This window comes from Embiotoca jacksoni, unplaced genomic scaffold (assembly GCF_022577435.1).
Source record: "Embiotoca jacksoni isolate LCO1_2020_lvr unplaced genomic scaffold, fEmbJac1.0.p SCAF_10, whole genome shotgun sequence".
Classification (NCBI taxonomy): domain Eukaryota; kingdom Metazoa; phylum Chordata; class Actinopteri; family Embiotocidae; genus Embiotoca; species Embiotoca jacksoni.
In genome coordinates this window covers 13334315-13360625 of record NW_027185230.1, presented here as the reverse complement: position 1 = coordinate 13360625, position 26311 = coordinate 13334315, and the positions used below count along the sequence as shown (strand labels likewise).

Below are 26311 nucleotides of genomic sequence, written 5' to 3'. Positions count from 1 at the left end.
TGGAAACAGGGAGGTTCCATTTTTTATTAGTTGTTGCCACTGCTGCAGTAGCAACGTTTTCCACCACTGAATCAGACTGAATATCTGACCGGGATGTAGACACGCATCTCCAATTGTATAACAGCCAATAGTTATGCAATCTTTCTGAAATCACCCATGATTGGCCTAAAGTCCCAACACACCCAATAAACACACTGATGGCTTCTGTGCAGCAGCTGTAGTGGAAAAAAAACCCACACTTTTGTGCAGTGTTCAGACGTCTTAATTTGAAAAATTCTTTACACCGGTGGCCCCGCCCCTTCCGCTACAGAGCCAAGATGGCGACCGTTTTGGGGTGTAAAGTGTCTTTGTGCACTGCAATGTTTCTGTACTTGACTGCATGAACGCACACATTAATGCACTCCAACTAGTGTTAGTGCGCAAGTACACCATTTGCAACACAACACTAGTGTTCTCTCAGACCACTTTGAGTTATTATGAACTCTTTGCGCCCCCCCCCCCTCGGAAAAAAAAAAAAAAAAAAAAAAAAAACCTGCCCATTTCAGCTTTAATAGATCTTGTTCTCAGCAGACTCTTGACGTGTCAAAGTAGGAACAGCACAGGTGTTACTAATCACAATAACAATGGCTCTTTTCTGTTCAAGTGTCCCAGTAACCCACCGGGGTGTGAAAGTGAGCCGGCATCCATGCATCCGGGACCCTGAAACTGAAGCAGGTAAATGGAATTCATTCATTTAATTACTTGAACTTTTTCTTGTTTTCATGTAAAGAATACACGTTCTGTAATTTCATGTGCATCTTTTGACCGAGTTAGTTGAGAATATTTCCAATAAGAGACATTTTTTGAAATCTCAAACGCATAAAACCGGCAGCCCATCAAGATGCAGTTAAGATAAAAGCTTTGACCCTTTATTAAATGTGTTCCTATGTTACCTGACCTACTCAGCAGTTTTGGCAGCAACAAGTTGTAGATTGTTCTTCACTTTCTCCTGTTCCTTTATGCTTTATTGTACAAGTGTGGAAGAGGTTTTTTTTCGGAACAGTAAAAGTTCACATCTAATATCTTCCTTTATGTTGTGTTTATGTGCAGCACTTAAATCTCTGTCTGGCGGTGTGTAGTCGTCCTCCGTGTCGGCTCTCGCTCTCCCTCCGTCCAGGCAGCTTCTGCTCATCTGGTTCTCATTTGCGCAGCAGAAACCAGCTGGAATGTGTCCGTGTTTTTTAAAATGAGTTATTAGCCCATTAATACATACTTCAGCCAAAGCTATTTAAGTGGACTAAAGTAAAAGAGACGCACAGAGTTGTTTGTAGCCAGAAAAAGTAAATTCTTTTGGGTCTAAATATAAGTCTGGTGCATTATTGAATAAGATTTGAATTTTATCTTGCTGCAAAAAACTAAATACAAATAAGTTATTGTTCAGGAATTTACATCAGCAGCGGTGTCGCCATGATACAAATTTCAAAGTGCACAGAATACTGTGAGAGCTGAGACTACATCCTTTTTTTTTTTTAAAGTACACACGTCGAGCTTAATACTTGTCTCATAGCCGTTTATCTTTGTTTGTACTAAAAAAAAATACCAGAATACTTGTATATTGGGGGTAAAATGTAGTTTTTAATTTTCTACTAAACCCACATGCCTACATATTTACAGTTGATATACTCTCCATATTGAAATCACAAAAAATAAACAAAAGATCAAAACTCAATGTGCCTCTTGTCCTACGTAAGCATGTGGGTTCTGGTTGTACAGTCTATCGATTATGATTGTAAAACGTCAGTCTCTTGCGACCTATTTTCCCATCCTTTTGGCTGCATGGTGATACTCTGGGTTAAAGACCCTCTCCATAATTTTTGTCAGACATTTATATTAAGAACCGGAGTCTGTCAGTTGGAAAAATAAGTACTTTTAGTAGACATGCGTTTGCTGTGTGCAATTACCCTGCAGGATTACATTGCAGCATGTTTTACAGCCAAAATTACTGCAGCAATTTCAAGAATTGTTGTCCCCCTTTAGTCAATTGGATCCAAGATGATGGGTGAATAGGGTCCAGACGTTTTCTGCTCAGCAGTGTTCTTCGCTTGCCGCGTCTCCTCTGCACACAGCTTCGAGGAGGCCGTCAGTGTTGCAGCTGCGCGTCCTTCTGCGTTTCCCCACGCTGCAGTTGGACGAGGCCGACCAGCACGACCAGTTACCTTCCTGAACAACGGTGGGTCTTGGCCCTGAAACACATTCAAATTAACAAAAACAAAGTGATGTGAAAGTGCCTGTCGGTATGCAGTGTTTTAACATGTACGTTTTCATTTATCTCGGCTGTTCACGCTGACCTGAGTTTCTAGCTTTGTCCCCCTTGAATTTCTGGCAGGCCTGGCCTTCAAACAGGTGAGGGCACAGACACATGCACTTTCCATCCAGCAGAGCCAGAGTGCCTCCGTTATGACACGGCTTACACTTGCACACGTTGTACTCTGCCACGTAGTCGGCCGTGGCCCGCTTCAGGTTCAATATCCTGGTGTTCGCGTCCGGCGTTTCCAGTGGAATTAACATGTAGATGGGCTCCGGCTGCCGGACACAACATATATAAAACAACATATATATATATATATATATATATATATATATATATATATATATATATATATATATGTTATTTTATTCATTTTAACAGAAAAAAATATATCACATACTGAATAATGTTCATCCGCCTTGTGTCATATGCTGCATTCAAACGGGGTCGTGTTCACGAGGAAAGTTTATATAAACAGCGCCCTCTTGTGGTATTCAAGCCGTTGGAACTTGACATTTTCGGTAAGCCACGAGTTCACGAGTTGTGACGCTTTGTTTTATTACTTGAATAATGCAAATGTGGAAATGTGGTCTTTACATTTCCTGCATTGCGTTTACCCGCCTGCCAGCTTGCTGAGCTGTTCGCCTCTGGTGTTTCTAGATGCCGTCTACGTTGCCGTTCCTTCGCAGCGGTGCTTCTCGCGACTTAACTACTTGAACGACAAGCATGCGGTGAGCACGACTTCTTATGTCGTAACCACGAGCTCACGAGTTACATTTGAACGCAGCATTCAGAATTCACAACCCTACAAGCAGCTCTGGGAGGATGTAGTTTCACACAGCGGTGCTTTAGGATATATGCCACGAGGCTAACGTGCTAATGCAAACGCTGAGGTTTTTTTTGGACCATATTCATCTCGGTTTCTTGCCTTAGCATGCTAATATTTTATCATCACAAACTAGCGGATGGGAATGGGAATAGTTTTGGAGGTACTTGGTCATTAACCAAAAAAAAAAAAAATTTGGACTCTTGTGGTGGCACAAGGTGAAAAGTCAGAAGTTCACCAAAGTTATTAGGATACATGGGTGCAGAAACTGTGAAAGTATGAAAACAACTTTTGTGCCAATTCATCAAATATATCACAGGATAAGTGAAAACGTTGACCAGCTGGCACTCGATGAAAAGTCAGGGGTTAGCAAAGGTCATCAGATTCATCCTCTGGAAACCATGAACATAAAATTTCACGGCAATCCATTGAATACATTTTCAGATATTTCAGTCTGGATGGATCCAACCCACTGACAGACATTTCCATTCCTCTAGTATTGCTCCAAAGACTTACCAACGTAACAGCATCATTTTCACAATCTACCGCTCCTACCTCACTGTTCAGCAGCGCCGGGGCGTCCGGGATGCTCTCGGCCCACGCCTGATACGTAGCGAGGTCCATCACACCTTCCTTATTCAATGTAGCCCTCATCACGACGGCACTTTTTAGAGTGCCTCCTTTGACCGACGTCATTACCTTATCCACCACTGCTTTTCCATCAACGCTACCTGTGCAGCAAAAAAAGACCGATTTTGAGCTTAACTTTTAACTCGGGGGGGGGGGGGGGGGAATCCAAGTTAAAATCAGTGTGATTAGAAAAACAGGGGAAGCAGACCTTCTTTTTTTGTTTTTACATCTGTACAATGCTTTGGTCCAACTTTTCCTTGTCCTTCGAATGACGGGCCACGGAAGTCTGCCGTGATCCCCAATTTGATGCATTCTTGGATGCCTCTTTGGGTCAGATCTGTAAGAATCATGAAGGATAGAGGGTGAGGACATCAGAAAATAAACATTGGCCTGGGCCTTTCTGTGTGGAGTTTGCATGTTCTCCCTGTGAATGGTCTTTGTTTCTGTCTGTCTCTATGTGTTGGCCCTGTGATGGACTGGCGACCTGGCCAGGGATGTACCCTGCCTTCGCCCTCAGTGAGCTGGGATAGGCTCCGGCCCCAGACACGGACGTACTTTTCTGCTTTATGATGTCCTGGTTGAGGACGTAGATCAGCTCGTACTCGCCGCCAGACTTCCCGTTTTTGGTGTAGTGCGTTCCATAGTCCTCCAGGAAGGCAAAATAAATCCCCATCTCATACTGCAACGGCAAAGACTTGACGTGCTCCAGGAATTCATCGGCCACTTGGAGGTCGCGGGAGCGCATCCTGTAGGTGTTCATCTGTACTCGACCCTTTACCCGCATAAAGCTCTGGTTCTGCAGGGAAGACGATGTGGGAGTAAATACAGATCCATTTTTTTTTGCATTATTCTTAACTGAACTACTTAAAAATGAAACGTGTTAATGATGGATACTTACCTTAATGGTGGAAAACTCTGAGACCTCCTTTATCATGTTTTTCTTTTCATATTCAAGCCCTAAATTAGCACCCAGAGAAGTATTGGACAAGGACCCCTCAGACGGGTTGAATTTGAACGAAAGTCCAGCATCGAAATTGAAGGTCATCTCATGTAGTATTTCGTTCAGCAGACTGTGTGTGCTGTCGTACATTTCCCTGGAGACGGTTTCCTCCACGAGAGTCTGGAACAACACAGAGTGCCTTTATAATCCCCGACGCACCGTACGTTCAATCGTCGCTGTCGAGACGAGTCGCGGATGTGGCGAACCTCATAGCTGAGCACGCCGACGTTCCAGGGAAGCCTGTTTCGCCGCGCGGTGTATGGATTGGTCACTCGATCGCATCTCCCGTTGAAGTAGTCGTTGTTGAAGGGGTTCATTCGAGGATCTGTGCCCAACACGTTGATCCTGGTGCAGGAAAGAAGGGCCCGCTTTAAGACGATATACAGTACCACGCCTACTCAGCTGATATCGAAGGGTGCTTGAGTGTTGTACTCAGCTGCAGGTTCTCTAAATTGTTCTTAAAGGAACAGTTTGGCCCTGTAGAGGTGCTCAGTCTCAGAGTTAGATGAGAGGACTGACACCACTCGCATATCTGTCCATTAAGTCAGCAGATGGTTTAGCTTAGCTTAGCATACAGCCCTCGAAGTAAAGAAGCCGAGCGGTGTCCAAAGCACGAGCACGCCCGTAGTTAACTTTTCGTAGTCGCTCATTTGAAGAGAGTTTGCATGAGATAGAGCTCAATCAGCGATGTCGGTTGTCTCGATAAATATGTTTTCTGATATGACACATTTCCATGTATTTGTTTTCTTGTTTAGAAGCTACTCGCTTACAATTATTCTCCTTAAAATATAATATTTTTAAGCATCTGGTACGACACTTTAAAATTTACGATCTGGCAACGCTAAGGTAGTCAGAGTTAAAGGTTCTGATAAAACCTGGTATCATGTCGGGATTACGTTTCGCCTCGCCAAGGCATGAAAAACGACGTGTTTAGGTTTAGAAAAACAAACTACTTGATTAGGATTGCGGGTACATTTCACGCTGAGGCAAAACGGGACACTGTAGACCTCTAGTGGACTGATGGGTGTATTACAGGCGTCGGCATGTTCTTGCTGCTTTGCAGTCTTGATGCAATGTAAAGCTAAGCTAAGAGTCTCCCGGCTTTATTTTTATCACATGACAGGGAAATTGATGTTCTGTTCTAACTGGGCAAGAAAGACATGAAGCAAATTTCGCAAAATGTCAAACTGTTCTTAAAAATATTATCCAGGTACAAAATACATCATTTTTAGTGGTTAAAAACAACTCGGATCAAATCGTAATCATCTCTTTCGAGGCCGCTTTGCTGCTGAAAGTGATTTTCGTAACATACGGCCACCGTGATGTTACTGTATATTGACTCCGATTGATTTGGCTCTTTAATATCTCTTTACCCGTATCCTGCCGTCCTGCCCTGCTCGTTGCTGTCCAGGACCGCAGTACCGCAGGGTTTACGCTGAGGATCGCAGTCCTCGTCCGATCCATCCTCGCAGTCGTAGTCCCCGTTGCACATCAGTCTCTTCTTAATGCAGGATCCTGTGCAGAGACGGAGGTTAAACTGACAGGGCCCACCGTACAAAGACAGAGGGTACTTTACACAGGGGACATTTTAAAGGGAGGCTGCGGTTCACCTGATTCGCACTGGAACTCTGAATCTGAGCACGCAGGCGGAAGCGGACGCTCACACTCAGCATCGGTCACGCAGAACTCCCTATCTCCCAGTGACCCCTGGCAGGAGTCGCCGCCGAACTGGCCAAATACTTCGATGTTTCGGGAACGCCTCTGAGGATCAGAGATGACGTCACACTTTGTTAGATATCTCCCACTTCCCTTACCAAAAGCAGAGAGACGAGTGGCTTAAGTCTGAGGCCTTGCAGCCACATATAGATAATGAAGCCTTACTTTTATGCCCTTTTTTTTTTTAGGCGCATTACACTGGGAAACAAAATTTTCAATTTTCTAAAACAAGTGGATATGCACGACTTTTTATGCTGACTTTATTATTATTTTATATTGGTTTATTGATTAGATGGTTCTTTTAGATGACTATCTAACCGCAGTGTCCAGCAAAAATCTGCAAACATTGACATGACCTAATTTCCTTGGCCTGCTTTCCCATATCAATGTGAGTTCATTGGAATAAAAAAAAAACTATGAATGATAAAGAAATTCTGAAAACATATTTGGATTTGGCGTGCAGAAATACCTCAGAAACAGGTGTTACTTTAACATTTGGGACAACCAGCGTTATATATGATTGTCATATGCTTCATATAAAACCTTGGAACAACATACACGAGTCTGGGAATGTAAAGGTCGCAGGGGAAACACAATATGTTGAAATAAATTGAGTTTTGTAGCCGCTGGACTCACTTTGGTTCTTGTGCAGGGATTACAAGCAGTCCACTCGGACCAGCGGCTCCACACACAGTTCACAGCCGGCGGGTCAGGATGCTCCGCCGGCGGGTCAGGATGCTTCACCTCCCTGAAATACACACATTATATCCCTTTAATCTCTCTCTATGCTTGTCCTTAAACTCGAAAGCGAGCGATTATAAAAGAATGAAACTGGAGATATACGTACATTCCTTCTCCGAGAAGAGCCAGAGTCAGAGTCAGACACAGGCTGCAAAAGCCGAGCTGGAGAGAGAGTTCAGTCCTCATGATGAACCGCTGAAGAGACAACTGGTTCTGTACCTGTGTAGTCTTTTAATCTACCTCATTGTTAATGATTATCCAAAGACTGTGTTGTTGTTATCAAAGTCAATAGTTTGATATTCAGATGCAGCAGTATTGATTCACTGCTTGGAAACTCCCGAGGCAGAGTCTGCTTTGTTTGTTCGAATCAAAAACATCTGACTCTACGAAATCAGGAGATTTCATTATTTACAATGCGAGCAAAGAATCTTCGAATACATAACAAACAAATTTTTAGTAAGAAGTGATTCATTTCCTCTCATCATCAGTGGAAAACCGTTGTTATTAATCTGCAAACAGTTTGATCAGTTATGTGTTTATCTGCTGGTTCAAATAAACAATGATTCACTGAACCAAATGGATTCACGGTGACATAAACAGTCACCCTTTTCCCTTTTTAGGGAAAAGATTTAACATCAAGTTGTATTAAGTTAACAATACGATACGTCATTGCTATCAGTAAAGGTTGCTACATATCTTCAGCATTTATTCTTTAATGTAGTCGTTTAGCGTTTTATTTCCTTACTGTAATTGTAACATGTTTTGGAACCATGCTTACACTGTAAATTAAACTAAATTAAATTAATATGGATCAATTCTACATCCAAGCTCTATAAATCTCTGAACATGTTCATCCATTCTGACTTTACACCACAAAGAATGAATCGCAGTCAGTGTAATACTTGTCAGTGCATCTTGAAATGTGTTTAAAGAAATTATATCTTTATTTATTCATTCTTTTCTTTTCTGTGTTTCCAGGATTATGCAACTTCCCGGGCAGACATGCAGCAAAGCAGAGCAAATATTTAAAGAGGTTTTGACTGTTTGTAATATGCCGGCTAGTCCACGGTGCATTCAGGTCATCATTTAAAATTGGGAAACGAAATTGTATGACTATTAAAAGTAAACTACATACTCAAACACTGGCAAAATATATACATTTGGAAAACTTTTGGTTTGTAGAGCATGAACTGAAGTGCAACTCTTTGACCACAAGATGGGGACGTCGAACAGATAACAGCAGTATTTCAGATTGAGTCCATTTCTTGAACTCACACACTGTTTGTGTTCCTATGTTGAAGAAACACGCTCATATAAAGTTTATGACAGCAACATGTACTGCATACAGTTGCATTAATATAATCCCAGAGAATGTAAAACAGTTTTATTTTGTGAATTCAGTCAAACAAGCCTTGCACAATGAACAGGAAGTTTTTAACTGTTGCACCCAGTGATCTGTCATGTGATGCGGGAGGCTTTTGCTGAGTCTGCAGAACTTTGTTCTTCAAAAAGGAGGGAGAGAAGTGGGTATAAATTATTCACAAAAAAAAAGAAGGGAAACATGACACTTGAAAACAAATTTATAAATCAGCAGGGGCATGTGAGGATTATCACAAAGTTATATGATGGTCCATAATCAGGTGAAGCATTAATCAAGGAGGTGTAAAAGAGGCTGAGAAATGTCCTTTTTTTAATATATATATATCCATTTGAGAGGTTAAAACTGATGTTAAATTCCCGAATATTCCACATGCTGACAAGTATTTTCCTGCTGACTTAAACAAACACAGTCGGACTTAATTCCCTGAAGTCTCTGAAGTCAAATGTGGGGGGCTGCCCTGTCCCTCTATCTGCAGGCAGAGCAGGTTGGGGGGAGCGGGGGAAGAAGGGGGGGGGGGGACGTGGTCACAGCCCCCGATGGAGAGGCACAAATATGTGCTGCAGTCACCACTTTCAGGAGGTCCGGCAGTTTCCCTCCCAGCTTTTTCTCAGGAAACCAGAGGGTAGGTGAGGTGCTTGGCCAATGTTTTCTCCTGACTAGAAAGACTTCCTGTTTTGTTTTTTTGGAAAGTGCCTGGAAACACACTTAAGGAGAAGTCAGATTTTACTGTAACTTTACAACTCAACACACAAAGTCTCTGGTTGATCATGTGTGACAGAATATGTTGGCTTACTGCTTGATAGGGTATTTTTAGACATCGGTCGGGAGCTGTGAGCTGCACTTAAGCGCAGCAAAGGGGACACAGAGGATACAAATCTAAGACTACCTCAATTATGGGCTGCAGATAAGTGGCTATCTTAGGGTTTTTCTGGCTGCCGGTTCCAAGCTTCACGCCCTAAAACGCTTCATGTTTGGATCGTGGCCTTTTCCTGTCATAAAGGGAGGAGAGGACGCTTCCCATCAGATTGTCTCTGTCAGCGTTCTGTCATAAAAAACAATTCCTCTAAATGTGGTCTGTTTTTTCTTCAACAGAGTTTCTTACAGTTTTTCCTATCAGATCCCCTCCTGCTCCTCCCCACGTAAAGTTTTAACATGAGCAGCCGCCGCGTCCTCCTGTGTGCTACTTTGTGTGTGCGTGTGTGTGTGCGCGTGTGTGTGTGCGCGTGTGTGTGTGCGCGTGTGTGTGTGCGCGTGTGTGTGTGTGCGCGCGTGTGTGTGTGTGTGTGTGTGTGTGTGTGTGTGTGTGTCTGTGGTTGTGATGTGTCTGCCACAGATCTAAATGAATCACATTCAGAAGAACAAGGAACCATCAGACAATCACGGTTGGACCAAACAAGACACGTCACTTAACGGGAAGAGGTGGACCGTCTCCAAATTTAACTGGAAACTGATGCACACGAGAAGATTTGAATATAAAGTAAATCCAAACAACCCTGCTGATATTCCACATATACAATTTTTTTCTGATGTATAAACAGACATCTGATAGCATCAGATTGTTTAATGGGGGCTTATGTAAAGGACCGTTCCAGCAGTGGCTGACCAAAGTGGAAAACAGGCTCTCATCTCGTCAGTAATCTGCTCTTCTGAGGGGCTCATCTCCTCCAAAGCAGCTTCTGTCAGCAGAACACAGGATACAGGAAAGACATCCTTCCTCTGTCCTTTTGCGCTCTCATTCCTCAGCTCTCAACCTAAAACCCACGAGATACTGTGCATCTCTTCAATATACATCATGTCTGCTCTTTTTGCAATGTCACAACTACTGTATATATATATATATATATATATATATATATACATATGTATATGGTTTAAGGTTGAGATAATACATGTGGTTCAATCTGTTGTCCTCATGCGGTTTGTTATTGAAGGTGGCTGATTTGCCTGATGGGCTGTTAACTTAAAAAAAAAAAAAGTCATGCTAAAATACTAATATATATATATATATATCCATTATTTAATAGAATAGAATTTAAAAAAAACAAAAACAATCCGCACTTCACAACTACAATGCCAAACAGCATAAATGAATGGAGGCACTTTAGTTGTATATTTTTGTGGCCTTTTTTGTGTTTGTTTACATTTTGTTTCTCTAATTTTTTTTCTCGATAGTTTTATGTTTATTTTACAATAGTACGGAGTTTTTCTTTGTCTGTAAAGTGCATTGACACCATCTTACATGGTGATACTAGAATACACACAAAAAATAATAATGATCCCTGAGCAATATGTCAAAAGCCTTAGACTGTAACTTGTTTGTCTATGATGGATTCTTTTGTATATGATAAATAGATGTTTCAGACGGTCAAATCAAAAGGGTGTCAGAGACTTTCTCAGGTGACCTGTAGTCGTGTCTGGCCATGTAAATAGTCTTGATTGTGCAGAATGTGCAGAAATCTTGTCATCTTTCATAAAATGTAAATATTAAAACTGATATTAACATGCCTCACTAACATAACAGTAGATGGGCTTTTAGTAGAAACAGGAAATAGCACCTGCCTATTGTACAATTACCACTAACCAACAGTACAATTACTTTAATCATCAATTGATTTTTTTTTTTTTCTCTTATTGATAAATTATTCGACCTCTTTCTCTATAAAACATAGAAAAAAATAGTCTGTCACAGTTTGCTTCAGGCCAAGGTTTCCAAATGTTTTGTTTAGTCTGGCCAACCTGTTACAGAAAACCACACGAGTTTCACATGTGCAAAAACTCGTGACCATTTCGCCCATAAAATGTGGTTTTGAGTATTTTCACGGTGGGATGTGTGAAACCCATGTAGCTTCCTGTGTAAAAACTTTTCCACATGTTTTCTCTAATGTTATCATATGTTGCAACACATCACACATGCAATCACATGTGTAAAACACGGGAAACTTGTGTGTTTGTTCTGTAAGGGACTGCGCAAACTCCCAAAGAAATTCAGTTTACAATGATATAATATTGAGGAAAGCTAATTTTTCACACTACAAAAATGTGAAACTGCAGAATATTTGACTGTTTTTCTTTGAACTACTTATCAAAATAGTTCCTGATTGATCTTTTCGTTGATCTACTAATTGCAGCTCTGCACCATCGTACTAACAGCGGGGGGATGTTAACCTGCTGTTAAAGTCACCGGCAGCACTTTAAAAAAGCTGTCTGACACATAATCTATGATTCACTGTTGGGCAACATCTCACCATCGTAATAAAAACAGAGGTTTACAGAAGTGAAAGCCACCAGTCCACCAGAAAAAAAAAAAAAAATCCACATTGACATCACTGCTCGTGTCAGTGCAGATGTGTGTTGATATTTAGTCCACAGTTCAACTGCTTTCCCAACAGCCCCTGCTCTCTTTTTGTAATTGTGTCCCTTCTCTCGCTAAACTACCCACCTTTTCTTCTTTTAATTATCCCAAAACACAAACGGTGCCTCTGCAAACACTAACAACAAAAGCACTTCCTGTGTGACTTGAGGATTTATTTATTTTTTCTTCCTGGGAAATATCAGAACTGCCGGCGAGTGCTTAGAACAGCAAATATGAAAACGGTCATTACGCGACCGAATCACTGCACGGCATCAAAAGCAAAATAGACGTTTTTCAACAAAGGAAGCTGATGCCCAATTTTTTTTTTTCAGCCGTCAGTTTACTGTAATTGCAGTGAGATTAGTTCACGGCGGAGGAAATGTCGTGCCTGCGCTTTCCAAAATTCTGCTGCGTTAGCAGCAGAGGAGCTCGGGCTCCTCGTTCCCCTCTAAAACCGCCAATTTGGGATAAAATGCTCCATCTATATGTTTAAACACTGCTCTCACATTGTATAGATTCGCTTTTCAGTTTCATAGTCATCTAAAACTCAGACTGACAGTGTTAGCAGGGAAAGTGTCTTTTCATTTACCAGTGATATCCTTCTTTCATCTCTTTTGCATCAGCCAGTCATTGGTCCCTTTCAACCCTTGTTTCTATTGTTTCAATAGAAACAATAGAAAACACACTTCAAATCACATGTTACACTTAGAGAATACAATGAAAGATATGCAGCTTGGAACACATGATAAAACGAAAAATGGTAAGTCTGTTTAAAAGTTTGGGAGCATGGGCTTCATTGGGAGGTCATTATAAAGGGTTGGATATTTAAGCTTCCCACTCCCTTTATTTTATAGTTTATAGTTTTATAGTTTTTATAGTTGGCATGGCTCTTTGTGATCTTGTATCTGGTTTAGAGCTCCTCTCAACCCAAAGGGACACAACCCCCGGTGCTTCTGTACCTGAAGAAGAACTCGCTGTACTTTTGCCAAATGTCGATTCTGCCACATCTACATCGGAAAGATGTGTCTCCGTGTGTGTTTTGTAATTTAATTGCAATGCAGGACTTTTACTCGAGTGCTTTTACAGTGTAGTATCAGCACCTTTAGTTAGGTAGCCTCAAGAATTGAATACCTACACGTTGGCAGCCGGGTGCTAACTCGGTATGTCAGCCTACAGGCAGCAAGTAGCTGCCATTTTTAGATTTTGTTAAAAAAACAAAGCTATGTGATACATCAGAGTTAAATTTAGGCCCTAAAACCAAAACAACAAGCTAAAAGAAAAAAAAAAGAAGAAAAAAAAAAAACTCCACAGAAGTGGGGGAAATGGCAAAATAATTCTCGAGGGTCCACATCCAGACACTTTTATTTTTCAGGATACAAACTTGAAATCTCTTAAATGTCTATTTTTTTTTTTGGCCACAATTATGTATGCAAAAAAATGAAAAGGCAAACACTGATTGAAAAGGAATGCAACAAATAAATAGTGTGTTGGACAAGATAAAAATGTATTTAAATCACATGTATCTTCTTGTGATGCTTCCTTACCGACGCGCCGTGTCTCCTGACCTACTTACCAGCTCCCTGACCTGCGCCTGATATTTACATGTGAAGATCCCGCCCCTCCGCCAGCTGAAGACTGCAGCCAGTTAGAGTTAGTTAGGCAGCCCTGTCAGCCTGTGAAGGGTTAAACTGTGGAGTCCGCAGCAGTCTCTCCTTTCTGTCCGCAGCGTTTAGCGGAAAACATCTGACTCCCTGCTTCGTTTTTCCGAAGCTCTGTTTGATTTTTTTTTTTTAACTCACTTTTTGCAGCGGAGTCGCGGAGGCATCACGGGAACAAACAAACAAACAAACAAACAAACAAACAAAAAGAAATCCCCCGTTTCCATACGGCAGGATTTCACCGTCTGATTGCGCGCTTTCAAACAGGTAAAGTCATTGTGTTGTTTCACTGTATTTTCCATCCTTGCATTAATTAAGCAGCACCGGTTTTTTTTTTAGTTTTTTTTAAAAAAAATTTTAAGTTTAAAAGTTGATTCAGAAAATGTTGCTGAGTTCGCATAAAAAGCCTTAAAACAAAAAAAGCTGCCTGAAAGTTGATTTTCGGCCTCAAACGAACTTCAAATCAGCTGATTTTTCCATCAAATGCAGCCACGGCGCATCACTTTGGAAAGTAAAACTGCATTTCATGTTTGGTTAATGAGTCATTTATGAGGTATTTTTCTCCCCTCCGACCGTTTTTCTCCCTCTTTCTGTAACTTTCTTTTTTGGAGATCTAGTGTTTCCTTCTCGTATATTTAAACCTTCAGACAATGTAGGACTTTCAACAAGTTGTTAAAATCCTGCATCTTCTCTCCACACACAGACACGTGTGTGTATATATATGTCTCGGTTTCAGTGCATAAAGCGTTTTGTATGGAAGTGTTTGCATGCCCTGTGTGTGTGTGTGTGTGTGTCCACAGTGGGCCTGTGGTATTTCACCATCTCATTCACTTGCAGCAGACTGAGTCATTCCTTGATTTCCTCCAGATGTGCAGCAGTTTACGTTTCCTGACGGCCCAGGATTGTGACATTTCTGCCTCTCCCGCTGCCGTTGTTCTGCTGACAAATCCAAATCCACCCTTTGTGGATGCTGTAAAAATAAAGAATAAAAAAAAGCTACGAAGTCTTCTTCCAATCAGGTAGCTGTGTGGGCTGCCTTTTTTTTTTTTTTAACTTTTTTTTTAAAGATAGTAACACTTTAATTCCACTTCTGCCATGAAGAGCTGACATTACACCTTCTTTCATAGACTTCCCTCCAGCCTGTGGGACTCTTGACACCACTGTAGTTTACTGGACAAGTGCAATCATGTGTCCTGCATCAACAGGCGTTAAAAGTCTTCTTTTTTCTTTTACGCTTCCCAGCTCTGGAACAAAAACAGCATGTGCGTGTGTGTCAGTGATCCCTGCAAGTAATTTACATGACGGGACGGTGAAGCAAACATACAAGAGCTCGCATGGGCTCGAGTTTCCTTTGACTTCCAAACTCCTTGCTGGCACATGACGTGAAGTTTTTTAAAAAAAATTGTTTTACAGACGCAGTTTATGATGCAATGATGCTCAGTTTAAGCTACTTGGATCAAATGTGCATTTAGAGGATTTCTGAACTTGAATCAACCCTGGAAGTTCACTTTTTTTTAATTTTTTTATCTTATCCAATACACCTCTCATTTCCTTTATGGATATGACTTTATTATCTGCTAAATTGATTTGAATCAGAGACACTGCAGAAGCACTGGCTTGTGTGTCTAAAGTCCCTTCTTTTATTCTGAAATGTATTTATCATACATTATCATCCTTAAGGGCCCCAATTTCCTTTTTGTTTAGCACTTGCTCAGGTGGGCATCACGAGATTTCTCGTCCTGCTAGCGTAAGATTAACCTCAGGTAATTGCTCAACCTTTGCCCGCGTCCAACCTTTGGTCCGTCCTATACTCGACTCGCAGGCTCTCTTAGCCAGTGGAGCCTCGGGAGCCGGTCCTAAAGGTATGTATGTTTCCCCCCATGGAGCAGAGCGGTGTTTGAGTTGGTTGTTTTCCAACGGTTGTGCAGTGCAGGAGTCCTTTTGCGGGGTTTTCTTCCCCCTGTGTGTGTGTGTGTGTGTGTGGGTGTGTGGCTGAATGCATGGGATTGTTCGCTCCATGTTAATGTGACCATTTTAGTGTGTAAATCGGTAGAGAAGTTTGGTAGATCTGTGGTGGCATCTTCTATAATCCTCTGATTTTGCTTATTGTTTCCTGCAGACTAAGTGCAGAAGTATTCATGACTGTTATTTTGTTGGCAGATAAACCGATGATGTTTCTCGTATGATGCTGCAAAGCCACACGCAGCTCACTGAATGTTTTATTGGCCTGACAGATCACATAATGTGGCAGCAGGGTTGCAAAATGTGTCTTTTCTTTTCCATGTTCACAATGATATCCCAGTTAGTCCAAAATAAGTTAACAAAAATAGGATTGTAATGGGTTTGAAGATGTGACTGTGAAAAGTCAGAGTCTACAGCAGAGTCTGTAGTCAGAGTCTACAGCAGGTTTTAAACGTGCGTGTCATCGGTGTTCTCATGAGACTGTGATGTTTTATTGGTCATATGTCTTGTGATGCTTCTCCCTCTGATGGTTCTCTGCTTGTAAATGTTTACCGTGCATTGTTAAATAATATGATGGCTCACGATGTTCAAAAAGCCTTTGCAGCAACCTCTTAAAAAAAACAAAAAAAACTTTAAGGCAGTTACAACGTTTTTACTAAGAGTGTGTGACCTGTCATCTTCCTCCTTTTCACCCCACGCACATTGTACCACTTCACTTTTTTTCTGCTGCAGATAAAACGCCACGAGAAGCATGCGTGGGTGTTAGGAGTCATTCTGCTCGGTTGACATTGCTTGCCCCCCTCCCGTGAACGCGGAGCCGCCGTCTGCTTTTACCTCCTATTCGTCCAGCTAAGTCCAGAGACGCCGACTCCACGCCATGTCCGCAGAGGTGGAAACCAGCGCGCCCGTGACCGCTGAGCCCGCCGTCGCCTCCCCGTCTGCGGCCTCGACCTCCAGCACGCCTCCCAACTCCCCCGTGACGGCCACGTCCAAAGTCACGTTCAAGAAAGAGAAGAAGAAAGGTGAGTGACGGCGGGACAAACTAGCTCGATCAAAATTTCAGTCGAGATCTGGCACAAACTATATTTTATGTCTATATTTTCACAGTACCTGAGAAGACAGACGAGTACCTGCTGGGCAGGTTTCAGGGGGATGGCGTAAGGTACAAGGCCAAGCTGATTGGCGTCGATGACGTCCCAGAGGCCCGGGGAGACAAGATGTGCCAGGACTCCATGATGAAACTTAAGGTGCAACCACAGACTGTATATAAAAGTGGACGAAGCTTTCGGGTCTGAAAAATGAGGTCAAAAACTGCAATGCCAACGAGAGCCACTAGGGGCTGGCTCCAAAAAGCCTCCGGCTCCATAGACTCCTATTCAACTTCTCTCATGAAATACAAAGTCAGTAAAAAAATTTTTTCCACAACTCATTATGATGTTGCTAGCTAAAGTCGCTCCTACTTATTAATTTTCTGGCAGTTTATCTTAAAATAATCCCGTCATTAATTAGATATTAGGCCTCAAAAAGTGGTATGCTTGGTGGGGGGGGGGGGGGTGGCTGTTTGATTGACAGGCCTTTCGTGCAGTCAGGATTCCGCGATTAGTGGGCGGGACGTGGTGTCGTCAGGTTACCAATCAGATTCACCGTTCGCCCTCCTGAGCTCATCCAAATATGGTCACCGCTGGCCTCAAAATACCAAGATGGCGTCAAGCAAAACAGCGAACACGTTGGTTGCTGCTTGGGTACAACATGCGACCTGAAACTTTCATGAGCAAATATCATGGCAATGGCGACGGCATTGTTAAAGCTTTTGTGTGTCACGTTCGCTAGAATGTACCGTACATCTGGTAGAGAAGTATTTGTTATTTGTTTCACCCCAGGGTATGGCGGTAGCTGCTCGGTCCCAAGGGAAGCACAAACAGAGGATCTGGGTCAACATTTCCATGTCGGGCATCAAGATCATTGACGAGAAATCCGGAGTGAGTTTCCTGCCGTTTCACTGTCGCGTTATAATCTGGAATTACCGGAAGGACTTTTCGATTGCTAACGAAACCCTCGTCCTCAGGTGATTGAACACGAGCACATCGTGAACAAGATCTCCTTCATTGCCAGAGATGTAACGGACAACAGAGCCTTCGGGTATGTGTGTGGAGCAGAGGGGCAGCATCAGTTCTTCGCCATAAAGACTGGACAACAGGTAACGCTCACGCACACACACACACGCACACGCACACACACACACACACACACACACACACACACACACTGTCACATGCAGGTACGTAATGTGAATGTTTTACAACACGTAGTTCCGACCCAGAGATCTGATTGGTCAACTGTACATTTGGAACGTGGTCAAATCAGCATAAGAAATATCTAGAAATCCTCCTCAATGGGAATATACAATTACAATTGAATTTCATACAACGTACAATACAATATAATGTTGTTTTTTCTTGTAATAGGTCGATTAAATGTGACCCATTTGGTGAAATCGGGTCTCACCCGTACCGTGAGACCACAAATAGTCGTGCACTTAAAATCCTAGCGGCGGCCAGCTTGTCCAGTTTGGTTTTAACACACGACGCGGTGCTAAAATCGTAAAAATGCACGACTCCACAGGTCACCTTTTTCTTTTTTTTTTTCGCGGATATCCTATTTACAACAAGATTGAGCGAGCCAAAGCAGTCATGTGCATCCATGTGCTGTATTTTTTCAGTTTGAGAAACGATCTCCAGAAAGCAATAAAACCGACAAGGAACTCGTCTCTGTTGCTAGGTGGTTGCTAAGGGTCGGCCTACTTCCTGGGGCAGTAAATGTTGCATACATTACACAAGAGCCCACTGAAGTGACTGATTGTTTTCCAGTTCTTCAGTCATAACCCCATGTATTGCCATGGAAACGGAGATCAAAGAGTTTTTTTTTTTTTTAATATTTTTGAGAGTGACTCACCCCACAATATGAATACTGTTGCTTCATTTTCAAACTGCATTGTGTGTTTTCTGTCGCCACGCAGGCGGAGCCGCTGGTCGTCGACCTGAAAGACCTCTTCCAGGTCATCTTCAACCTGAGGAAGAAAGAAGCGGAAGCCTCACAGAAGGTAACCGACTCAGAAACAACAACTTCAAACTGGAAAAAGTTGTTTTTGTTTTGTTGTTTTTTTTGGTCTTTCTCTCTGAAAGAAAAGCATTTGGTGTGGTCAATCTGGGAGGGCCGACAAGGTACACGCTGTACGCACCTCCTAGATGTCAACACTGCCTCTCTGTGTTCTCTCAGTGAATCACATCCTCAGACATTCCACTGAAATGACACATGCTTCAGTAAATTCAGAAAGTAAGTATAATCATTAACAGTCTGCATGTGTTTGCAGGGTGAAAATGGCACTGCGGTGGTTGAGGTAAGCTCTTGGAAGCTCTTCTTTGTTTTCATAAAGAAAGTCTCTCTAACTTCATTTTTTTCTAACCTTCTGTTTTTTGTTGTTGTTTTTTCTTTTCTTTTTTTTTTTTTCAATAAATCCTCAGAATGGAAATAATGGCTTGCTAAGTATGAACAATGCAGTCAAAACGGCACAAGTAAGAATTTCTGCTCAACAATGAATGAAATATGGGCGATGTTTAACAAGCTGGATAAATACAGTATGTTCCTGTTTCTTGTTGACATCCAGCCAGTGGAGCAGCTTGACCTTTTCGGAGCCATGTCCACCCCTCCAGACATCCAGTCTCCAAACGTAAGTGTCGTGCCATGGAGGGGGAAAAGTGCCCCTTTTAATATATGGGCATTGCATTTAGCCAACGAAGTGGAGCAGGATACTTAAAATATGTGCTTTTCATGCATCTTAATATTTACAATATGCTTTCTATCCAACAAGTTTTCTCTGTGGTAAGATTTAAGTTTCATGTTAGCGGTACATTTTGCCAAACGCCACCTCTTTTGCAAAATCTACATCAAATTTTTGTGTTTTTAAAACAAGCAGCTCCACTAAATAACCTCAGCTCCTTCCAGATCAATCCACGTGTGTGTTTATGTGAACTCAATTCTAAAAAGACGGCAGTTTTCTGTTCGATTTTGTTTGTGTGTCAATTTTAGCCTCGATTCAAAAAATAATCTTTTTAATAATTGAGTTCATGCTTCACGTCCACCAATCTCATTGTTATTTATCACAACTTTAAAGCTGCTACAAGTAGAAATCTATTAAAGGACCATTTTTATGTTGACTTCGGTGACCTCTGGAGTTGTAAATGCTGGTAATCTTTTACACGGCTGCTGCTGAAACAACACATTAACTTGGGATCACGTTGCAAAGTGCTGACTTTAGCACACTTCAGCTACCTCATTGCTGTTCAAAGCAAGTACAAATATTTGTAAATTGGGACTCTGGACGGTGATTAACCATCAGCTTTAATAACCCAGTGATGTTCTACAGGTAGCAGCTTTAAACGGTCACGTCTGTCCACACCATGTGATTCATCGTTAATTTTGTTAACACGTGTTTGTGTTCTTCTGCAGAATTCACTCATGCATCTCTTTCTCTCTCTCTGTCCCTCCTCATGTTAACCAGGACTCTAATGATATTCTCTTGCTGGACTTTTCCGCTGAAGTTGACAGCAATCAGAATTGCATAAAGGGGAACTCCTTTGTCACATCCCGTGGCCCTGACTATGGGGCATCTGCCCACACAGAGAATCCCTTTTCCTCGACTTTTGGCTACTTCCCAGCCCCAGACAGTGACCCTTTCAGAGATGACCCCCTTTTTAAATCCGCCGATAATGCACAGATCTCCTCCGGCGCCACCAACCACCAAAACAGCACTGCTGCAAGCACTAATAAGACAATTATTAACGGCAGTTTGAACGGAGACTCGGAACATCTCAGTCAGCAGATTAATGGGTTATCCAGTCAGACCATGATCCTCGCTCTCAGTAACGGACAGTGGCCGCTAGGGGGCAAAATAACTCCGGGCACCACGATTACCATGATGGACGGGAATGAATCCGGACTAGTTCTCTCAACCAAAAACCCATTTTTTGACTCCCCTGTCTCGAACGGCGTAACTCATCTCTCCGAACCGCCGGTGCCTCATAGCAAGGATTCGGTTGTCATAAGCCCGCCTCCGCAGAACTCTAAGTCTGGACGAGGTCGAAGGAGTGCAAAGGTGACGTTAACACAGCCGGATTAGAGTTGCATGTGTTATGCATAAAAAACACCAAAAAACAACAACAAAGGGTTTGCTGCACACTTGGAGCTAACACGAGCATTTTTGGGGTTTTGCACTGGTGTCTGACAGGATATCGTAGAGAATGCATTGGGTTCAGATAAGGTGCAAGGCCTGTAATTTAGACCTGCGGTTACGGGCTTGTTTGGATCCGTTCGGTCTTCGTGCATGCACAGGTGGTCACATGCTTCTCTAACTGGCTTGGATAAATTATAATTTTGTGTTGCTAAGCAATCAACTACCTTTTTTGTCATCTTTGTTCTATCTTTCTAACCTTCTTTGCTTCAGTGATAGAAGTGCCGGTAAGTGGCAAAGCATGCATATTTTTGTTTGTGAAAAGTAGCTGCTTGTGGTAAAAGTTAGTTGAATCCTGCATAGTTTATGTGATGTAATGTATGAAATGATGTAAAGGTGGTGCAACGTTACTCATTATTTTTTTTTTTTGCTTCCTTCATTGTGATTAGTCCACATCAAGTGACTTGTTTGGAGCGGAGCTGTTTGCGTCTCCCGGTAACTCCGAAGGATCGTCTGCTTCGGCCAACTTTTTCAACAGCACACCTACAAACTCTGCTCCGTCCTCCATTGCTGCTCTGGGTAAAACACACGAGGGGGAATTTTTGCTGTGTTCCCTGTGGCATACTTCCCCTGTCAAAATAGCGTTCTTGCATATTAGGACTCTTCCTTGTGGAGTGCAGGAATTTTGAATCGCACACTGCCGTTCTGCACTGACCGGAATTAACCTCAACATGTAAATACATCACCTGCCGAAATATCTGCAACTTTAATTACTGTGCCCAGAAATTAAAGTGTTTTCGTGCCCTCTGTGTTTAACGCACTCAATAAACACACTGATTCTTCTGTCCAGCAGCAGTTTGTGAAAAAGAAACACTTTTGATGGGCGTTCAGGAACAGCTGCAGCTTCATCAGACGCCTTAATTTGAAAATTCTTTACGATGGTAGCCCCGCCCCCTTTCTCTACGTAGCCAATATGGCCACCGTTTAGGGTGGAAAGTGTTTTTTTTGGGGGGGGGGGGCACCGTTTTGAGTGCATCATCCCGGTCCTTGTAGCGCACTGCATGTGTAAAAACACACATACGCACTCAAACTAGTGTTAGCGTGCATGTACGCCATTTGGAACGCAGCATTTGTCTCTCATACAAATGTCTTTTTCAGCCTTTACGTTTTACATCATTTGTAAATTTGTACATTTTTCCATATTCAGGGAATCTTCAGTTAGGCCCATCAGCTACCGCAAGTATCCCCGCTGCAGGCATGTGGGGAGCCTCCGCCGTGGCACCCGCCATGTACGCTATGCCCGGAATGTCGGTTCCAGGCCCTCGGCCCGCCTTCCCGCAGCCGTCCGCCTTCGGTTGCCCACCCATACCGCCCAACGCCTGGGGCCAGCAGATGCCGCCTCAGTTTAGCATCGCACCTCTCTCCCCGCCCCACCTCGCTTGGAGTCAGCCCGCCATGACCAATCCTTTCCAACCCGGCGCCTTCCCGGTGATGGGCGACCAGCAGGGTCCATCGCGCCCCGCTCCGAGGCCGCCTCCTAAGGAGGCCCCTCCGAAAGTAGAGAACACTGCCTTCACGGCTCTGGATCCCCTCGGAGACAGAGAGAAGAAGACCGGAAAGGACATGTTCAAGGACTTCCAGATGGCCAAACCCCCCGCCATCCCAGCAAGGAAAGGAGAGCTTCCACCCAGCTCCGCTCCCGCCCCCGGCAGCACGGAGGGCGGGTCGTTCGACCAGTACTTCTCCAGTAAAGTGGGCGTGGCTCAGGATGCCGCAGATCACGATGACTTCGTTATCAACCACCTGCCCTCATTTGCGAATGGTAACCCGGCTTCGGTGTCGCATGTCGCCATAAGTTTGTAAGCTAGCGTGTGCATGACTAATTGTGTGCCGTATCTTAATGTGCCTGTTGAAATGCCCCTAAACCAGCTCCTGCTCCAGCGGCGGCCCAAACTCCAAGCTTTAATCCCGGCCTCCTCGATGCCGCCTTCACTTCGGCTCCCGTCGTAAACAATTTGGCACCGTCGCAGGGACAAGGCCTCAACCAGGACATGTTCGATAATGCATTCGGGGCTCTGGATTCCAGTCCGTTTGGAGCGCCACCTGTAGCCATGGTACACACATCTACACGTTTGACATGTTTGGTCCCAATATCCCAACCCCAGTGGCTAAAATATGACTGTATTTAATTGGGTATTTCTTTCTTCTGGCAGAATGCATCTGTTGGTCAAACCTCCGGTTCAACAGCTGCTTTTGGGGATCCCTTTGGGAATCCCTTCGCTTGACTACAGCCTTGTCCATAAGTAAGTACGCGTTCGTGTTTGCTCATCCTTTAATTAATCTATTTAGGATTTAAGTGAAGTACGTTTTTCTCTTCTGTCCTCACAGATAATGGAGATCTTCACATCCGATACCACCTTTCGGGCCGAGCTGCTCTGTGCAAGACAATCGAAATGATGAACTTTTCTAACTCTTCTTGTCCCCGACTCACCTTTCTGTTTTACACCTCCAACCTTTGCTGGTGTGGGTTTTTTGTTTGTTTGTTTGTTTGTTGTGTGTTTTCTTTCCAATCAGTAGTTCCCCTTTTTTCTGAAGACCACTGATCTAAGAAGTAAATGTTCTGTCATGATCTGCTGAAGGAAGAAATGTGCTGTGCGAAGAGAGAAGAGCATGTCCAAAGAGGTTCACTGGTGATGCTGTCTTTGTTAAAGAAATAAAAATGAATCGATCAAAACGCTGTCAGCGAATCCGTTTCCTTCTTCAAGGCTGGGTTAGGGAACCTGATGAGTCAAGGGAAAAACAAAGGTCAGAGTTCAGCCTCTGGGATTTGATTATCCTGAACAGGTTGTGTTAACATCAGGTGTTTTTGGACCAAACGGTTCCAAGGACTTTCTTTAGAAGAACTTCCCCACATAGAGTTTCCCCGAGAACTAAATAGGTTCTGAGGCCTTTTGCCGTTTGCCTTCGCACCGCCAATACGAACTCTGAAATGACATAGCGCCACGTAAAAGGTGCGACTTTTGGTGTTTCTCTTCGTTGAATCGAAGTCACGCTGTATTTCCTCCGATGTGTTTAGGTCCAATAAAGCCTGGGTTCTATTTCTAAGTATTGTGGGCCTCCATTTGAGCCTCTTTCCTCTGCTGGTTGAAACGGCTTCGTCCGTACTGTTTACTCTATGTTCCAAACACAGCGGTGGCCTGTGCTCCTTTATTCTACCAATCACTGTGCCCATACGTCACCACTGTTCCTATTGTAACGGGGAAAGTACCTACCTCGGGATAGGAACTAAAAAAAAAAAAGTACCACAAAACGGAGTTATAGGAACTTAAGGTTCTAAGTCTATCTGATGAACACAATAACCGAGTTAGCACAAATGACAACACGCAAACCAGACAGTAGTTAGCATTTCTTGTTTGATGGCTTTTTTTTTGTTTGTTTGTGTTCACCCATAAGAAAAAGCAGCAGAAATGAAACATTCATTCTTTCATTTCAATTTCCACTAAGAAGATTAAATGAACGTCATCACTATCCTGAGGTGGTGAAGTTGTAAAGGGAGCAGTAGCAAAAGTCCAAACAGTCATGAAAAGCTGCTTTGTTAACCAGTTGTACCTCCTTTTACCTGGTTTTGAACAGAAAGTTGTTTGATATACGTGGTTTGAACCTGTCACCATGTTTTGACATATGAGGTGTCTTGTATAGCGGTTCCATGGTGTAATGGTTAGCACTCTGGACTTTGAATCCAGTGATCTGAGTTCAAATCTCAGTGGAACCTTATTTCTAGTCCAAATATGGTTACAGCAGTGAAAGTTTAGTTCTTGATATTACATCCTCTGTGAGACTTTACCAAGTCATGACTTTAAGCAGGGTTTTACCATTACTGTAAAACTGACACATCCAAAACACTTTAGAAAATGTCCTACTTGTAGAAACTCCTCTCTTGATTTACTCCGGTTTTCAGGTAAAAACTTTCTGTTGTGTTGATTAATTTCTATATTAAAGGACAGAAATCAGTCTGGGATAAAAAAAAAAAAATTGAAAATTCTTTACACCCGAGATAATGTTATTTAAAAATAAATTCTATTCACAACAGGTTTTTATTTCAATGACTTGTGTCTATGTGGAAGCATGTCCAATAGATAGATAGACAACACAGTGGCACAGACACACTAAAATATGTCAGAGTGCTTCAAATCTTCTTTGCAGTTATGATTTATTAATTTAGAATTTTCTGTTTGTGTTCTCCAAATTGTCAATTATATGTATATTATCTCTTCTTACCATATCTTTTTCCTTTTTTTCTTTTTATGTTTGCAATCAATACGGATGCCTCTGTGTTTGCACCTTCATGAGCTAATGGCCCCGCTGTCATTTCCCACTTTCTTCGTGTCTGTGAACACAACGTGTCAATCTGGCTGTGTTCCTTGATATTATGAGGATATTGGGTCACCATAAACCCAACGTCACTCGTCTGTCACACATTACGTCATCATCTTAGAAGATTTTGACAGCTTGGTTACCATCGTCAGGGGTTCCATGGTGTAATGGTTAGCACTCTGGACTCTGAATCCAGCGATCCGAGTTCAAATCTCGGTGGGACCTAATTTTTTTTTGGGAGGTCGCATGTGAGATATCAACCCTGATTTAACTCTTCCCGAGGAAAAAAAATAAATAAAATACAGTAATATAAAATATGAAATAGTTGGTGTCCACCTCTCAGCGACAGACATTTACGCAGTTAATAAAGGACAGGGTGACGTTTCCGAAATGCGAAATACATAACTTGTCATAATCGTCACTGACGAACGTCAAAGTGTGACAGCCCCAGCCTTCCGGTATGACGTCAGGATGGCCGAGCGGTCTAAGGCGCTGCGTTCAGGTCGCAGTCTCCCCTGGAGGCGTGGGTTCGAATCCCACTTCTGACATTAATCATTTTCATCTACAAATAAATAATAAATAAATGTATAATAAATAAATAATAAAAGCAATAATCTGTTCCCGCAGTTAGTGTATGTTTTCTGGTGAACTACTGTATGACTTTGCAGGTTTATGTCTGGGCCTTATGTTTGGATGATAACATTTGAACACACAAAGCAGAACATTTTTTTTGACAAAACTTATATCATAATATGGTATAAAAATAAAAAATTGAATAATATCAGTCATAGGGAACGCGTCCAGAAAGAAATAATAATGTTAATTGTATTGTAAATGCTAAATGTACATGTACAAAACAAACAAAAAAAAGACATTAAACAGATTTAAATTGGTGAATAAATAGCCTTGACTTTACCTCCAGGTTGTCAATTTCAATGTTAAGGATTATTTGCAAAATCATTCTTTCGGCTGCATCTGAACATTAATTACTAATACATTTTTTACTAATAGACCAAATTTCGTCCACATTTTGCACGATACAAAATCAATTTCTTTCCGCATTTATTCTACCAACGATCGCGAGGACAACAGAAGCCAGTAAAATGCTGAAATAAATCCCGAGGAAACAACAGGGATCTCTTGCTCACAAAGTACAC

General features: G+C 42.4%; 2 protein-coding genes and 3 non-coding genes across 6 annotated transcripts; 4 read left to right on the top strand and 1 right to left on the bottom strand.

Annotated features, from left to right (window-relative positions):
• Window positions 1-1594: 1594 nt before the first annotated feature.
• On the bottom strand, window positions 1595-7389 carry c9 (complement component 9). Its single transcript, XM_069168192.1, has 11 exons — window positions 7307-7389; window positions 7096-7207; window positions 6354-6504; window positions 6117-6258; window positions 4950-5088; window positions 4642-4863; window positions 4299-4539; window positions 3952-4080; window positions 3669-3844; window positions 2328-2562; window positions 1595-2222 (listed from the first exon to the last, which is right to left on the bottom strand). The coding sequence occupies exons 1-11, from the start codon at window positions 7384-7386 to the stop codon at window positions 2065-2067; spliced, it is 1785 nt and encodes a 594-aa protein (XP_069024293.1). The 5' UTR covers window positions 7387-7389; the 3' UTR covers window positions 1595-2064.
• A 6240-nt stretch (window positions 7390-13629) lies between these two features.
• On the top strand, window positions 13630-23519 carry dab2 (DAB adaptor protein 2). 2 transcript variants are annotated; one of them, XM_069168169.1, is made up of 15 exons: window positions 13630-13858; window positions 16286-16575; window positions 16661-16800; window positions 17434-17532; window positions 17619-17750; window positions 18570-18653; window positions 18924-18950; window positions 19075-19125; window positions 19218-19280; window positions 20112-20705; window positions 21230-21359; window positions 21988-22602; window positions 22710-22894; window positions 22994-23083; window positions 23169-23519. In XM_069168169.1, exons 2-14 carry the CDS (start codon window positions 16431-16433, stop codon window positions 23063-23065), a joined length of 2337 nt encoding a protein of 778 aa, XP_069024270.1. In that variant the 5' UTR covers window positions 13630-13858; window positions 16286-16430; the 3' UTR covers window positions 23066-23083; window positions 23169-23519. The 2 variants fall into 2 exon arrangements, with proteins under 2 accessions (XP_069024270.1, XP_069024281.1); XM_069168180.1 differs by lacking the exon at window positions 20112-20705 and having other exon boundaries at window positions 13634-13858.
• Window positions 23520-24480: 961 nt separating this feature from the next.
• trnaq-uug (transfer RNA glutamine (anticodon UUG)) lies at window positions 24481-24552 on the top strand. Its single transcript has one exon. It is a non-coding gene; the product is annotated as a tRNA-Gln (tRNA).
• A 755-nt stretch (window positions 24553-25307) lies between these two features.
• Window positions 25308-25379, top strand: trnaq-cug (transfer RNA glutamine (anticodon CUG)). The gene has a single exon. It is a non-coding gene; the product is annotated as a tRNA-Gln (tRNA).
• A 240-nt stretch (window positions 25380-25619) lies between these two features.
• On the top strand, window positions 25620-25702 carry trnal-cag (transfer RNA leucine (anticodon CAG)). Its single transcript has one exon. It is a non-coding gene; the product is annotated as a tRNA-Leu (tRNA).
• Window positions 25703-26311: the final 609 nt, after the last annotated feature.